General features: G+C 39.6%; 1 protein-coding gene across 3 annotated transcripts in view; it reads left to right on the plus strand.

Moving 5' to 3' along the window:
* Window positions 1–16515, plus strand: part of suco (SUN domain containing ossification factor) — a 126482-nt gene that overhangs the window by 104329 nt on the left and 5638 nt on the right. For all 3 annotated transcript variants that reach the window (XM_041790843.1, XM_041790844.1, XM_041790845.1), the window contains 5 exons: window positions 1552–1639; window positions 1736–1840; window positions 4234–4388; window positions 9562–9653; window positions 11445–11500. In XM_041790843.1, the coding sequence (XP_041646777.1) occupies window positions 1552–1639; window positions 1736–1840; window positions 4234–4388; window positions 9562–9653; window positions 11445–11500 (496 nt within the window). The remainder of the gene's footprint in view (window positions 1–1551; window positions 1640–1735; window positions 1841–4233; window positions 4389–9561; window positions 9654–11444; window positions 11501–16515) is intronic.

The raw sequence follows: 16515 nt of genomic DNA on the forward strand, positions 1-16515 counted from the left end.
TTGCTAATTTATGCTCACTTTGCCTTTGTTTGTCCACTTTTTTGCCTAATTATGCCCATTTTTTAATCACTTTTAAACCATTTTAACCAAACTTTTCAACATTTAACCCTTTTGGTCACTTGTAACCCATTTTTGACTCTCTCAACATGTTTTGCCACTGTTAACCAATGTTTTGGCCCCTTATGCCAATTGTTCACCATTTTTGACATTGTCTTGCCACTTTTTATCCAATTTTGCCATGTTTTATCATCACTTTAACCAATTTTTGCCACCTTTCAGGAACCTTTTGCCCACTTTTGCTACCCCCAGTTGTCTGGGCACCAGAAACTTCTCCACTTTATCCCCCTTACGGACCACCTTGACTGTTATATTTAAAATGTCTATTTTGTATTGATATGAATGTGGTGTGCCTTCAGATTTTAGCTTAACCTAAGGTGTGCCTTGGGTGAAGAAAGTTTGAAAACCACTGGTCTAAACAACAGCCCTCCATTAATGTCCAACAAAGCTAACAGCCAATCATTGTTAAGGTTTTGGGGTGTAGCAGAGAAGAGAGACGCTGACTGTTCATCTCCACATTCAGACACAAAACAGTCAAACTGCAGGAAGCTGACTAACTTTAATTGTTGGTGCTTGAAGATGATTAGAGCTGTATGATTTGGAAATCAGACCTTGAGATCAGACAGAGGAGCTAATGAGCTCCTGTCATGCTGCTGTAATCCTTTAGTTTGTTTTCATCATTTTTTAAACTTTAGGAAGGACCAGCAGACAGCTGAAGTCTGTTTCTGTGTTCATCCTTAAACTGTGTTTCAAGTACTGAAGATCTAAACTACATTTATATATTGATAAAGTGTTAGGTCTGTGCATTTATATATTGCTAAAATAATTAATTTGTTAGTATGTCCATATTGGATAAACCCCAGTACTGTGCATTCCTAGTCAAACTGAGAAATAGAATAAAGTGCAAGTTTGAGGTTCTTATGGTCTTTTTTATGGATTACTTGCAGCCCAGTTCAATTGTCCAATCACACTTAAGCTATGAAGCTGCAGTGTAATGATAACATCAGCAACTTCAGAGTTAAATGGTAAATAACAAACAAATGAAATCTATCACTAATGAACTCCAAATCTCAAATCAAAGTTGAGTCTGAAGTTTTTGTGGCTTTAATAAAACCTAAAGTCACGTCTGCGAGCCTGGCATGCACACCTCTCCCACTTTGTCATGGCAGCCATGCTATGAGGAGTGAAAACCTGGTTTTCTTGTAGCATGTGCAGCATATATGTCACACTGTACAGCCCTGCATTCATGCATTAACTTCAGAGAAGCGTTCTGCTCTGTCCAGAGGAGCTGCAGCATGTAGAACAGCTGCTGTCGCCTCTTCAGAGTGGAGGAAAGATGAGGCCGTTTTAGCTGATCTCATTTGCAGGGTTTTTAAAGGTGGAATCATACAGATACCAGAGTTGTCTAACTCTGACCCTGAGATCTCGTCCTTAACCCTTTCACACTCTAAACATGAGCGCTAACGTGATAACAGCTGAGCATTTGTTTCACAGATACCGTAAACAGATGGAGGAGATGCAGAGAGCGTTCAATAAGACCATCATCAAGCTGCAGAACACGTCCCGCATTGCCGAGGAGCAGGTAGGTTTCCACCAATCAGAGCGAGCTGAGTCAAAGCGTAAACAGGAAGCACTTCTGTGTTTGTTCTGACTAACAGATGTTTTACCCTTTCATCAGGATCAGAAACAGACCGACTCCATCCACCTCCTGCAGAGCCAGCTGGAGAACGTCACCAAACTGATGCTCAACCTCACAGTGACGGTCGGCCAGCTGCAGAGAGAGGTAGCACACCTGGAACACCTGCTGCATTGTTGTCAGGGTTATTTATACCTGTCACTGACATCCAATCAGATACTAAGAGGACTTCACTTCACCCTCCTCTCATGGAACAGCAGCTCTTATAGCATTCCTGGGGCTCTTCTACCCCGGTCTGGTTCCCCAGTTAGGAGGAGGAGGAGCTTTAAGAGCTGGCTCCCCACTGGAAGATAGTTTCCTTTTAATTATTGATTTAAAGACATGAAAAAGGAAAAGCTGGCTCTTATTACTGACCTGAGACAAATAATCTAAATCAGGGGTTTTCAAAGTGTGTGAGAGTGAGCCTCCCCTAAGAAGAACTGACTCATTCGGTGGACCCCAAAACACAAAAGGATTCAAATAAAAAAAAATAAATAAACAACATTTCAAACGTTTATGTCTGATCTTTGAACATTTTTAACATTGCTATATTTTGGATATTTTGGTTTGCAAATGTCCTTAAACATCTGCCTTTCCCTCTTATTCAGTTAGAATGTCATTGAAAACCCTTTTTTATATTTTTTTGGCCATTTTACAACTTCTTTTTGCTTTTTTTCCCCATTTTTTCCACTTTTATCCCATTTTTGCCCTTTTTCACCATTTTTCTCCCAATTTTCACCCATTTAAGCTACCTTTTGTCATTAAATACCACTTTTTCCTTGTTTTTGCCCATTTAAGCCACTTGTTTTTGCCACTTTGATCCCATTTTTGCCCTTTTTCTCCATGTTTTTGTCACTTTTCAAGCATTTAAACTACCATTTGCTATTACACACCACTTTTTTCCCCTTTTTTTTACCATTTTTGCCACGCTTGACTGCATTTTGCCCATTTTAGTCACTTTCTGCTCATTTTTTTGTCACTTCTCACTCATTTCTGCTACTTTCTGACCATTTTTCTACTTTTTCGCCCATTTTCAACCATTATTTGCTGCTTTTTGACCATTTTTGCCACCTTTAACCTATTTTTATTGCTACTTCAAGCTGTTTTTGCCTCTTTTCACCTCTTAGACTGTGGCTTTTGCAAAGGTATTTTTCAATAATTTGGCTCTTTGGTTGAGTAACACTGCTCTATAGCATAGTCCCTATAGAAACTATAAGTTTATCCCCTTCACCTCCCCTGAAGCTCTGTGGTGCCCCCCAGGGGAGGCCCGCCTCACACTTTAAAAACCACTGGTCTAGATCTGTAAATAGAGCCCCGGTCCTGTTGCTGAGTGAGGCTGAGTTGACATAAATACAGCCCTGGGTCTGGTTCACTATCAGGAGCCAGCAGAGGATGACAGCTCTCTGGGTCTTAAATGTGTGCATGCGTCTTTCCTGCATAGTCAGTCAGGATGAAGCCGTCCTACACCACCTCTGCAGTCTGAGCCATCAGATATCAAACCATTCCACATGAGGCATTCAGGGTCCCTGCTTGGTATCTAAATGCTCACCCAGATGTTGGTGTAAGGTGTTAAAGGTGCCATAGTCTTACAGCTCAGAGAGAAACTCTACTGGTTTAGAAATCAGAAAATAACTTTGTGGTCTTCATTTTGGAGCTTTCTCTGGTTTGAGGGATTTTTGTGGTCAGTTTCTGAGGAACAACATTCCCTTTTTTTTGTCCCTAACACAGACTAGAAGCAGAGTTATCTCAGAAACGCGGTGTTTGGGGTTTTGACTGGATGGAAAAGAGGCTGTGTGAGGCTGACCATCAGAGACTGAAAAACAAAAACTTTTTAGATATTATGAATCATGTGACTCATTTTTTTAATGTGAAGTTGTTGAAACAAACTAAACTGGAGCATGAGCTGAGAATGTAGTTAAAGTGACCATGAGAAGGAACAAACCAACAATCATATAGAGAACAAACAGTCCAACAGTCCAGAATATGTCTGCCTGCTTTTCCACGAATCGTGTTTTTGGTAACTCTTTATAACTTTGAACTCGATGTTCAGAGTCTGATGTCAAACTTTGAGCCGCTGATCTTCACTGAGAACAAACGGGTACAGATTCATAGATGACAGCAGGATGTTTGTTAATGTGAGCCTGAACACCTGCTGAACATACAGCAGTCACTGTTCCTGAGCATTATTATTATCAGTGTATTAAACACAGACATGCTCCCATCCCCGTCATCTTCATCCACATGGAAACACTGCAGCTCACAGTCACAGTGATGTCCCTGACCTGTAAATGCTCTCTGTTCCTCTGCAGCGGTGCTGTGTGTGATGTTGTAACACCATTTTCTTCTTTCCTCTGCAGCGGTGCTGTGTGTGATGTTGTAACACCATTTTCTTCTTTCCTCTGCAGCAGTGCTGTGTGTGATGTTGTAACACCATTTTCTTCTTTCCTCTGCAGCGGTGCTGTGTGTGATGTTGTAACACCATTTTCTTGTTTTCTCTGCAGGTGTCGGACCGGCAGAGCTACCTGGTGGTGTCTCTGGTTCTCTGTCTGTTTCTCGGCCTCGTGTTGTGTCTGCAGTGCTGCCGTGGCTCCTCTCCAAACCCCAGCACCAATGCTGCTGCCCTGCCCAAGAGCAACCACTACCCCAGTCCCAAGAGGTCAGAGACTCTAACGCTGCTGTTGTTGTTCCTTATAAAGCCAAATAAAAGCTACTTTTATCCCTACTATAAAAAGAATGGCAGGTTTTTGGAGGTCTTGCCAGGTGAACGTAAACGGGCCTCACAGCGGCCCTCATTGAGCAAACATGCATGCACCAGAAGGTTGGGTGTCCGCTCGTTTCCACACACAGATCAGCATGTATCAGGCTGAGCGTGAGCAGTGTGGCCAGTGTGGACTCCCTCTGCAGCTTCGATGTGGAGCTGTCAGATTAAATATGGCTTATGGCATTTATTTACCACCACACCAAACCTCTGACATCACTGTGAGCAACGTCAGCACGAGCTCTCGGGCTGCCTTCAGTCCCACTGAACACAAAAATGAGTTTGAAGCAGAAAAAATCTGCAATTATTCAGAAAAGAGAAGCTATCAAACATTTATCTTTTTAAAAATGGCAAAAAAGTGGGAAAAATTGCAAATAGCAAAAAGCAGGATAAAAGAGGCAAAAACAGGTAAATAAAAGGGCCAAAGATAGGATAAAGGTGGCAGAAATGGGCTTAAAAAGCACAACAAAAAGATAAAAAGTGGCAAAAAAAAGGAAAAAGTCCAAATAAGGGCGTGGAAATATACAGACAAAAACAATATAGGTTGATAAATTAAAGCACAAGAGAGGGAAACAAACTGATTAATGTGGCTTGCAATGGATCATTTCTGAGGTCAAAGTTGACCTTTTTTTTAAGTTTTCTAGGCGTTAAATATTTCAAATCAGACATAGAAGAGCCTCAAACATCACTACAGAGCCACATGTTGATCATCACTGAGCTAGGCTATCAGAAGTGCTGGAGCTTCTTCTGTTTCCTGACACTGGCGTTGTTGAGAGGAGTGAATCCACCAATGATCACAGGAAACTCCTGCTGATGACCACACAGCACTCAGACAAAGCCTTTTTGTGAATTTCAGACTGTTTGCAGAAGGGTGTGGGATTTTTGATGAATCAGATCAAGAAATGAACAGATACGGGGGTCTAGGACTCTCATGTTTGTCACCACTGTTTGGAAGGAGGATCTGTGGGCAGGAGGTACACACGTGGACAAAATAGTTGGTACCCCTCTGTTAATGAAAGAAAAACCCACAGTGGTCACAGAAATAACTCGAATCTGACAAAAGTGATAATAAATAAAAATTCAATGAAAATTAACCAATGAAAATCAGACATTGCTTTTTAACTGTGGTTCAACAGAATTATTTAAAAAAACAAACCCATGAAACAGGCCTGGACAAAAATGATGGTACCCTTAACTTAATATCTTGTTGCTCAACCTTTTGAGGCAATCACTGCAATCAAACGGTTTCTGTAACTCTCAGTGAGACTTCTGCTCCTCTCAGCAGGTATTTTGGCCCACTCCTCATCAGCAAACTGCTCCAGTTGTCTCAGGTTTGAAGGGTGCCTTCTCCAGACGCCATGTTTCAGCTCCTTCCACAGATGTTCAGTAGGATTTAGATCAGGGCTCATAGAAGGCCACTTCAGAGTAGTCCAGTGTTTTGCTCTTAGCCATTCTTGGCTGTTTTTAGCTGTGTGTTTTGGGTCATTATCCTGTTGCAAGACCCATGACCTGCGACTGAGACCAAGCTTTCTGACACTGGGCAGCACATTTCTCTCTAGAATACCTTGATAGTCTTGAGATTTCATTGTACCCTGCACAGATTCAAGACACCCTGTGCCAGATGCAGCAAAGCAGCCCCAGAACATAACAGAGCCTCCTCCATGTTTCACAGTAGGGACAGTCTTCTTTTCTTGGTATGCTTCATTTTTGCGTCTGTGAACATAGAGCTGATGTGCCTTGCCATAAAGTTCCAGTTTTGTCTCGTCTGTCCATAGGACATTCTCCCAGAAGCTTTGTGGCTTGTCAACATGCAGTTTGGCAAATTCCAGTCTGGCTTTTTTATGATTTGTTTTCAACAGTGGTGTCCTCCTTGGTCGTCTCCCATGAAGTCCACTTTGGCTCAAACAACGACGGATGGTGTCTCACTGTCTACTCCTCCACACTTAAAAGGGCCTCTTAAAAGCCTTTAATATTAATAACAACAACGACAATAATAATAACAATAACTACAACAATAATAATAATGACAATGAAAATGATAATAATAATAATGAAATTAATAATAATAGTGATACTAATAATATTAAAATAGTAATAATAATGGTTGTGATGATGATAATAATAAAAATATTAAATTAATAGTAATAATATTTAAAATACTAAAAATAATAAAAAGGATGATGTGATGATGGTAAAGATGGTGATGGTGAAGATGATAATATAATCAATAAAATAAATAAAAATATAATAATAGTAATTGTATGAAAAATAATAAAAATGTTCATTTAAAAATGAATAATAATTGAGTGCGCCGGTCGTCGAGTGGTTAAGGTGAGCACCATGAACACGGGCAGCCCAACAAATCTTAAAAAAAAAAAAAAAAGAATAATCATAACAATAATAACAATAAAAAAGAAAATGATAGTAATAATAAAAATAGTTATAATAGGAGTAATGATGATGATATGATGATAAAAGTAATAGTAATAGTAATCATAGTGATAATGATAATAAAATGATACATTAGTAATAAAAATAATAATATGAAATAATAATAATAATAAATGAGAGTAACATGATAAATTGAAAGTAATAAATATAATAATAATAAAAATGAGGATCGTGTTGATGATAAAGATGGTGATGATGATGATAGTAATAATAGAAAACAAATAATAATAATAGTAACAATATTATTACAATAGTAATAATAGTAATGATAAATGATAATAAAATAATAAATTAGTTATAATAAAAATAAAAATATTGAATAATTATTATAAAAATTATGATGTGATGATGGTAAAGATGGTGATGATGATAATAATAATAAGGATAATAATAATAATAATTATTATTATTATTATGATGATGATGATGATAATGATAATGATGATGATAATGATTATAATAATGATAATGATTGTAATAATGATTATAATATTGATTATTATAATAATAATAGTAATAATGATTATAATAATAATGATTATTATAATGATAGTAATAATGATTATAATAATAATAATAATAATGATAATGATAATAATAATGATGATTATAATGATAGTAATAATGATTATAATAATAATAATGATAATAATAATAATAATGATAATGATAATAATGATAATGATAATGATAATAATAATAATGATTATAATAATAATAATTATTATAATAAATAATAATAATAATAAAAATAATGATAATGATAATAATAATAATGATGATTATAATGATAATAATAATAATTATAATAATAATAATAATAATGATAATGATAATGATAATGATTATAATGATAATGATAATAATAATGATGATTATAATGATAGTTATAATGATTATAATAATAATGATAATAATGGTAATGATAATAATAGTAATGATAATGATAATAATAATGATGATTATAATGATAGTTATAATGATTATAATAATAATAATGATAAAAATAATATTTATAATAATAATAATAATAATGATAATAATAATGATGATAATAATAATAATATTATTATTATTATTATTATTATTATTAACAAGAATGATTATAACAATAACACTGATTATGCTAATAAGCATGATAACAATAAAAATAATAATAATAATACCACAGCGTCTCTGATTTTGAGTCTGGCCTCCTCCTGTCATTGTGCTGCTTCCTTTAAGAGCCAAAACACATTAAATATAATATATATATATATAATCTGTGATTATTGTGATGACATCTCATGCAGGGTATTTACCAGATATGAAGGCTAATGAATGAAATGTTCTAATAAGAGCTGGAGTTCAATCGTCCCTAACACCACTGTTAACCCTCAGCAGGGGTTTCCTTCCACACCTGCTGTTTCTGATCCCTTTATTTCCTCTTTTCAGGCTAAAAAAATGAACACATATTTATTTTCATTTACTTCCCTTTATAGTTTCGCCGTAATTATCAACACCCGCTCAGCCGTATGCTGTGATTGGCCAAACCTGCGCGTTTCATGAGTCACAGGTGGACGTGGTCTAAGACCATTTCTGCGCTGACTTCTACAGAAGTTTGATAAATGAGAGGCGATGATTCTGCACCAGACATCAGACCAGATCAGCTCTAGATTCTAAACAGAGCCAGACTCTCCCTGTTGTGTCAGACAGCTTTTCCTGCTAAATCCGGATCACAGCTGAATACGGAAAAGGAGCTCAGAGTGTTGGACAGGCCTAGCCTGGAAGTTTATGCTGCAGTTGTGTTCCTGTACTTTTGGTGGATGGTGTTTGAGATAACGATATGGAAGGAATGTAGAAGATAGTCAGGAAACAGTGGGACTCTGTGTTTAGCATGTATCGATGTATGTTTATGTGTTCGTGGCCCGCCAGGAAATATTTTATCCGACAGGAAAAACTGGAGATCAGTGATTTTAGGAGAGTCGGTCCTCTTTTTGCTCCTCGAGCTGTTTTTGGGGCCGTCACTTTCCTCTGACTTGATGGGAAGCAGTAAAATAATTTTAATGATCTAATGATCAGCACACATGGAAAAAGAAGCGTCTGAGACCAGCCTCAGACTGGATCAGCCCCCCAGGAGACACTCAGACTCAGACCCCGGGGCAGGCCCAGAGTCAGACCCAGGATCAGGCCCAGAGTCAGGCCCAGGATCAGGCCCAGGATCAGGCCCAGGATCAGGCCCAGGATCAGGCCCAGGATCAGGCCCAGAGTCAGGCCCAGAGTCAGGCCCAGGATCAGGCCCAGGATCAGGCCCAGGATCAGGCCCAGAGTCAGGCCCAGAGTCAGACCCAGGATCAGGCCCAGAGTCAGGCCCAGGATCAGGCCCAGGATCAGGCCCAGAGTCAGGCCCAGAGTCAGGCCCAGAGTCAGGCCCAGGATCAGGCCCAGAGTCAGGCCCGGGGTCAGGCCCAGGATCATGCCCGGGGTCAGGCCCAGAGTCAGGCCCAGAGTCAGGCCCAGAGTCAGGCCCAGGATCAGGCCCAGAGTCAGGCCCAGAGTCAGGCCCAGGGTCAGGCCCAGAGTCTAAGCGTCAGTATTCTGGATCTCTTCTTCACTAACATTGTTCATTTTCACTCCTCAGGTGTTTCTCCTCCTACGATGACATGAGCCTAAAGCGCAGGGTGGCCTGTCCGCTTGTTCGCTCCAAGTCCTTCCACCTGTCCTCTACAGAAGGTAAAAGCTCCGCCCACCTCCTGAACAGACCCTTCACATTAACATGCCTCTCCTCAGACCTGCCTTCTCTGTTCTCCTCCTGTTTCTCCCTCATCATTGGAACATTGAGTGCGTTTACATGGACATCAGCATCCCAGTTATGAGCCTCAGGCTGGTTTGGATCATTTTGAGATTATGATGTCTAAATGCACGCAGAGAAACCTGGTTATCTAGAACAGGGGTGTCAACTTGAGGCTCGGGGGCAAAATCCGGCCCGTGGTACAGTTGTACTTGGCCCGTCAGATCCTATCATATTTTTATTGTAACTGTCCCAGTGATCTGCAGAAGTCATTCAGTTTTAACATGTAAACCTAACCCTGATGATTTAAAATATCCTTGTTCTGTCATAAAATAAGAAAAAGTTAAAAAAAAAAAAAGTTAATTAGATAAAAAGTCAGGAATGTGGGGAAATGCATTTCTGCCAACCTTTAAACTCATGATTTTTGATTTTTTTTTCTCAGGTTTTGACCTTTTTAGCTCCTTACTTTGACTTTAATCTCATAATTCAGCCTTTTGTATCCTCAATTTAAATTTTAAGTAATATTTAAACCTGTGGAACTCAAAATGTATTTAGTCCTCAGGCTTTGACATTTTTAACCAATGATTTTGAAATTTATCTCCTATTTTGACCTTTAAAACTCATGATTTTAAAATTTTTATCTCATGTTTTGACCCTTAAAAATCATGATTTGGACTTTTTTTCTTAAATATTTGCCTTTTAAAATATGATTTTGACTTTAAATGCCTTTTGAGCTAATAAGTTTGAATTTGTATCTCAGATTTGGAGCCTTTAAACTTACCATTTCTACTTTTTTAAATCTCAAAATCATTTATCATCAGTGCTAAGGTTTTTTCTTCCTCCCATAATTCATTGCTTATGAAAATGAGGTTGACAGTTTATGGTTAAATGTGGACCTTGTTTCGGCCCTCAGGTTGGACCCAAATTCCCCTGCTGTGATTAAGTTTGACATCCCTGATCTAGATCCTGACATGAGAAATGCTGCTGTCTTATTTAAAGGGAGATGACACGCTGCCAGACACCGCCATCGCGTTAATTTGGCCGATAAGTCTCCAGCTGTCAGAAATGGAGGACAGAGTCTACACACCACAGTATCAGAGCTCTCCAGGGAGAAAATATGGGTTTCTTAAAATCAGGATCTGATGTTTATATGCCTGAACCCCCAACAGAAGCCGGATTAAAGCTGGTCCATGTAAACGCACTGACCTAGCGCCACGTTAGGATCATGTTATCGCTGCTGTCGACCAGGCTGTGGTTCCTGCAGGATCTTTCTGGTCTCTCTCTTCGTGTTTCTGCCGTTTCCTGTCACATCCGCTGCTCAGAGGCTGACGTGTATCTCTGTAGCCCCCAGAGACGAGGAGAATGAAATCTTCTGAAACCTGAGTGTCCCCCAGCTGATCATTATCCCTCAGCCGTGTGTGTGCGTGCATGTGTGTTGGCGTGCATGCGTCCTGGGTGCTGAGAGGCTGTCATTGCCAGCTTGCAGGCTGAGGAGTGTAAGAATAGAGCATGCTGGTGCTTAGCTGGCTCGTAGACGTTTGCAAGTAGTGATCTTTGTTAAAATAATCTGCTTCCTGTCTGATTTAGCTGAAAGATGACCGTGTTTCATTCTCCTCAGATTTCATTGGAAGTAATTTATTTTGTGCATCTTTGACAAAACTACTTGCAAGGTCATTTCATGCTTGTGACATGTGTGTTTTCCATCATTAACCCGCCCTCTCTCCCCTCCCCAGTAGGTCCAGATGACTTGTACATTGTAGAACCTCTAAGGTTTTCTCCAGAGAAAAAGGTACAGTGAGGCCGCTCGCTCTGTCTCTTTTCTGTGTTCAGCCTGATTTATTCTTCTGTGTTGAGTCTACGCTGTAGCATCAGAAAGCTACGTATGTAGCCCATGTGCAAAAATGTAAAACACTGTTGATTAAATGGGGTGAGTGCCAGTCTCATCTCTAAAGGAAGAACATGAGAGAGCATGAAGAGGACTTCATCAGATCATTTCTTTATCCACGTCTCTCACAATCCGCCATCTGCCTCAGCTCGCCAGTATAGTCAGCTGATGATCCGTATCTATGGCTACAACACTGATGAACATCAGGACTAATGCTCCTGATGGTGTCCACCATGACGGTGAAGATTCAACACAGAAGAATGAAGCAGAGACTCTGAGAGCTCTCGTTTCTGTCTGTTCATCTCTCTGACTCTGTAGGTGCATGCATGTGTACACGCTGACCTGTGGCTCTGTCACAGCTCTGGGATCAGCTAGAAAGACTGTTAGAGGCTCTGTCAGCTCTGGGATCAGCTAGAAGGACTGTTAGAGGGCTCTGTCACAGCTCTGGGATCAGCTAGAAAGACTGTTAGAGGCTCTGTCAGCTCTGGGATCAGCTAGAAGGACTGTTAGAGGGCTCTGTCACAGCTCTGGGATCAGCTAGAAAGACTGTTAGAGGCTCTGTCAGCTCTGGGATCAGCTAGAAGGACTGTTAGAGGCTCTGTCACAGCTCTGGGATCAGCTAGAAAGACTGTTAGAGGCTCTGTCAGCTCTGGGATCAGTTAGAAGGACTGTTAGAGGGCTCTGTCACAGCTCTGGGATCAGCTAGAAGGACTGTTAGAGGCTCTGTCACAGCTCTGGGATCAGCTAGAAAGACTGTTAGAGGCTCTGTCACAGCTCTGGGATCAGCTAGAAGGACTGTTAGAGGCTCTGTCACAGCTCTGGGATCAGCTAGAAGGACTGTTAGAGGCTCTGTCACAGCTCTGGGATCAGCTAGAAAGACTGTTAGAGGCTCTGTCACAGCTCTGGGATCAGCTAGAAAGACTGTTAGAGGCTCTGTCACAGCTCTGGGATCAGCTAGAAGGACTGTTAGAGGCTCTGTCACAGCTCTGGCATCAGCTAGAAAGACTGTTAGAGGCTCTGTCACAGCTCTGGCATCAGCTAGAAGGACTGTTAGAGGCTCTGTCACAGCTCTGGCATCAGCTAGAAAGACTGTTAGAGGCTCTGTCACAGCTCTGGGATCAACTAGAAAGACTGTTAGAGGCTCTGTCACAGCTCTGGGATCAGCTAGAAAGACTGTTAGAGGCTCTGTCACAGCTCTGGGGTTAGCTAGAAGGACTGTAAGAGGGCTCTGTCACAGCTCTGGGATCAGCTAGAAAGACTGTTAGAGGCTCTGTCACAGCTCTGGGGTCAGCTAGAAGGACTGTAAGAGGGCTCTGTCACAGCTCTGGGATCAACTAGAAAGCCTGTTAGAGGGCTCTGTCACAGCTCTGGGATCAGCTAGAAAGACTGTTAGAGGCTCTGTCACAGCTCTGGGATCAGCTAGAAAGACTGTTAGAGGCTCTGTCACAGTTCTGGGATCAGCTAGAAAGACTGTTAGAGGGCTCTGGGATCAGCTAGATGGACTGTTGGAGGGCTCTGAGAAGACCTCTGAGCATTTATCTAATATCAGCTGTTCTGAAGCTCCACTAGTACTCCTGTTTCAGTCGTAGCTCTCAGCTCTGCCCTAGTCATACAGGCCTGGGTTTACTAACAGCTAAAACTGTTACTAGTGAAAAATAGAGACTTTTCCTGCTAGTAGACAGCTTCAGCTGTCCTAATAGAACTAGTAAGTGAAAACATGTTCACTAGTACTACTAGACTTAACTGTCGCACGAGGAGACTGTTTTTAATCTCACTAGTCGACTGATTTTAGCCAAATCCTGCACCCTGATTTGTTTTTCTAATTGGAGAGCCAATAAGAGTCCTTAATTCACTTCCTCCCCGCCTCCTTTAGTGTGTAGATCAGGGATGTCAGACTTGATCACAGCAGGGATTCTGAATTTGGGTCAAACCTGAGGGCCGGAACAAGGTCCACATTTATCCATAAACTGTCAGCCTCATTTTCACCAGCAATGAATTATGGGAGGGAAAAACAGCTTAGCACTGATGATAAATGATTTTGAGATTTAAATTATTAAAAATGGTGAGTTTAAAGGCTCCAAATCTGAGATACAAATTCAAACTTATTAGCTCAAAAGGCATTTCAAGTCAAAATCATGTTTTAAAAGGCAAATATTATAGAAAAAAAGTCCAAATCATGATTTTTAAGGGTCAAAACATGAGATGAAAATTTAAAATCATGAGTTTTAAAGGTCAAAATAGGAGATCAATTTCAAAATCATTGGTTAAGGAGCTAAAAAGATCAAAACGTGAGAAAAAAATAAAATTGTCAGTTAAAAGGGCAAAATATTACTTAAATTTTTAAAATTGAGGATCAACAAAGGTAGAAAATCAGTTAAAAAGTCAAAAATGTGAACTGAAAAGGTGAAAATATGAAATAAAAAGTCAATCATGACTTTGCCTGATAACTGTGAGATGCAAAACCAAGAATATGAAATGAAAACAGAAATGTATTTTCCCACATTCCTGACTTTTGATCTGATTATTTTAACTTTTTCTTCTGGCAAAGGTCCCGATCATCAGTTTCAGATAAATGCTCAGACGGCTTTCCATATCAGGCTGCATGATTATCATCGTAGTCCTCATGCCTCCTGGATGTCAGAGAGCTAATGTTCCTGTTCACCTGGAATTTAAGAAGGTCTATGTTCTACTTTAACGCTGATGATTGCATCTAAAAAGGACGTTTTCACACCTAACCTGTTTGGTCCAGTTAAAATGAGCTGAGTGTGTCCACCATGTTCCTGGTTTTATTTGTGGGTGTGAAAGCTCTCATCCAATCCTGGAGCAGCCCTGATGACTATAACCAGACAGTCTGAAAACGCGGATCCCTCCGCCTGTGCCCCGACTCTGCTTTAGTCTGTTTGTAGTGAAAACATGAAACTACACTGATGCGACCTCACTGCAGCAAGCATTCAGGCTTTTTGGACTAAACCAGCCACCGTAGCCCGATGGACATGTGTCAAAGACCAGAGGAAGACCTGAAGGAACTTTCGAGTCTGAGCCTGATTTCTGTGCTCCTTCCTGTAGTTCTAGCGCCCCCATCAGCTCCACCACATCATTACGTTGTTTTGAAGCTGTGCTCCAGCCTGATGTTTGATTGGATAAATGCTGACAGCATAAAAGTGATGAGCAGAGCCAACATGAAGCAGTCTTTGGAGCAGAAGTCATGAATGATGTGTAGAGGATAAAAAGTATTTAGCTGTTATTTTACTCTCATTTCTGCTGCAAGATTTGATGAAACTATGGTTAAACTGGACAATATTGTGATTGCACTATACTCCTTACATGTCATCATGAGTCTACTTGCTTATTTTTAATGAAAATCCAGAGAATATTAAGAGTTTAGAAGTGTTTGTTCCTCAACTCTAAACACATAAATATTCAGTAGAATATGAATCAAAAGCAGTAATGCCTTTAACACAAGTTATGTTTCAGAAAATGAAAGTTGTTCCTGTTTTGATGAAGGTCCTTCTACAAAGCTCTGTAGTCCCAGTGAACATGGCCACCCATGGGGGGGACAGAGGGAAGGGTTTTGTGGGGCCCGGCCTGATGGGGGGTCCATGAAGGCCCATCATGTTCCATTATGAAGTTACTCTGTGAAAACCATGTTTTATATTTAATCTGACCGCCTTTTTCAACATGTAAACCCCTTTTATTTGAGCAGAATCACCTTTTTATTGGTGATGTCAACAGTGTGGAGAGTAATGTCTTCAGAGCTGGGCCAGAAAATAAGCAAGTAAAAACTCAGACAACTTAAAGGGGAAAATTAATCAAGAAAATGGGTTAAAACAGGGGTGTCAAACTCAATCACAGCAGGGGCTGGATTCTGGTTCTAGGTCTAACCTGAGGGCCTAACAGGGTCAACGTCTAACCAGAAACTGTCAACCTCATTTCACCAGTGATAAGATATGAAATAAACGTAGCACTGATAATAAACGATTTTGACATTTAAAAAGTTAAAAAGATCAGTTTAAAGGCTCACAATCTGAAAAAAGTAGATTTATTCTTATACATTTATATATTCATACATTTTGAAATTGAAAAACAATGTTTTTAAAGGCAAATATATTAGAAAGAAAGTCAAAATAATGCATTTTAAAGGTCAAAATATGAAGTTAAACTTGTAATCATGACATTAAAAGTCAAAATATGATTCAAAATTTTAAATTGTGAGTGTAAAAGATCAAACTATAGGATTATGAAGTCAAAGTTTGGAGTTGAAAATTTGAAAAAGAATACAAAACAATTGGTTAAAAAGGTGAAAATATGACTTAAAAATTTGAATTATGAATCTTAAAGCCCCAAATACTCTATGAGAAGTCAAAATTATGAGTTGAAATGCTCAAAGTACGGAATGAAAAGTCAAAATCCTACATTTGAGTCCTGATTGTGAGATGCTTAATTGAAAATGTGAAATTAAAACACAAATTAATTTTCCTTTCCCACATTCCTGACTTCTTCTCTAAATATTTTTACTCCTTACTTTTTAAGATTTTGTGACTTAACAAGGATCAGTCAGCAGGATAAGTTCACATTTTTATACTCGAGGAAATCTGCAGACCTCAGACTGATGGGACAGTTAGAAATATCAGATCATCCTGTGGGCCGGATTTAACTGTTCCACGGCTCAGATTTGGCCCCCGGGCCTTGAGTTCGACACCTGTGGGTTAAAATTAGCAAAAAAAAAAAAAAAAAAAAGTGGTAAGAAGAAGTTAAGACACAAAAATGGGCTTAAAGTGACAAAACTGGGTTTCAAAATGGGTGGAAGATGGTTAAAGTGGCAAAAATGGGTTGCAGAGGCAATAACAGGCAAAAGGGTGGGAAAAAAAAGATTTTAAATTTGTAAGATAAAGTATTTAAAAGGTTAAAAGGTGGCACAG

The sequence above is a fragment of the Cheilinus undulatus genome, linkage group 7 (genome assembly GCF_018320785.1).
Source record: "Cheilinus undulatus linkage group 7, ASM1832078v1, whole genome shotgun sequence".
Classification (NCBI taxonomy): domain Eukaryota; kingdom Metazoa; phylum Chordata; class Actinopteri; order Labriformes; family Labridae; genus Cheilinus; species Cheilinus undulatus.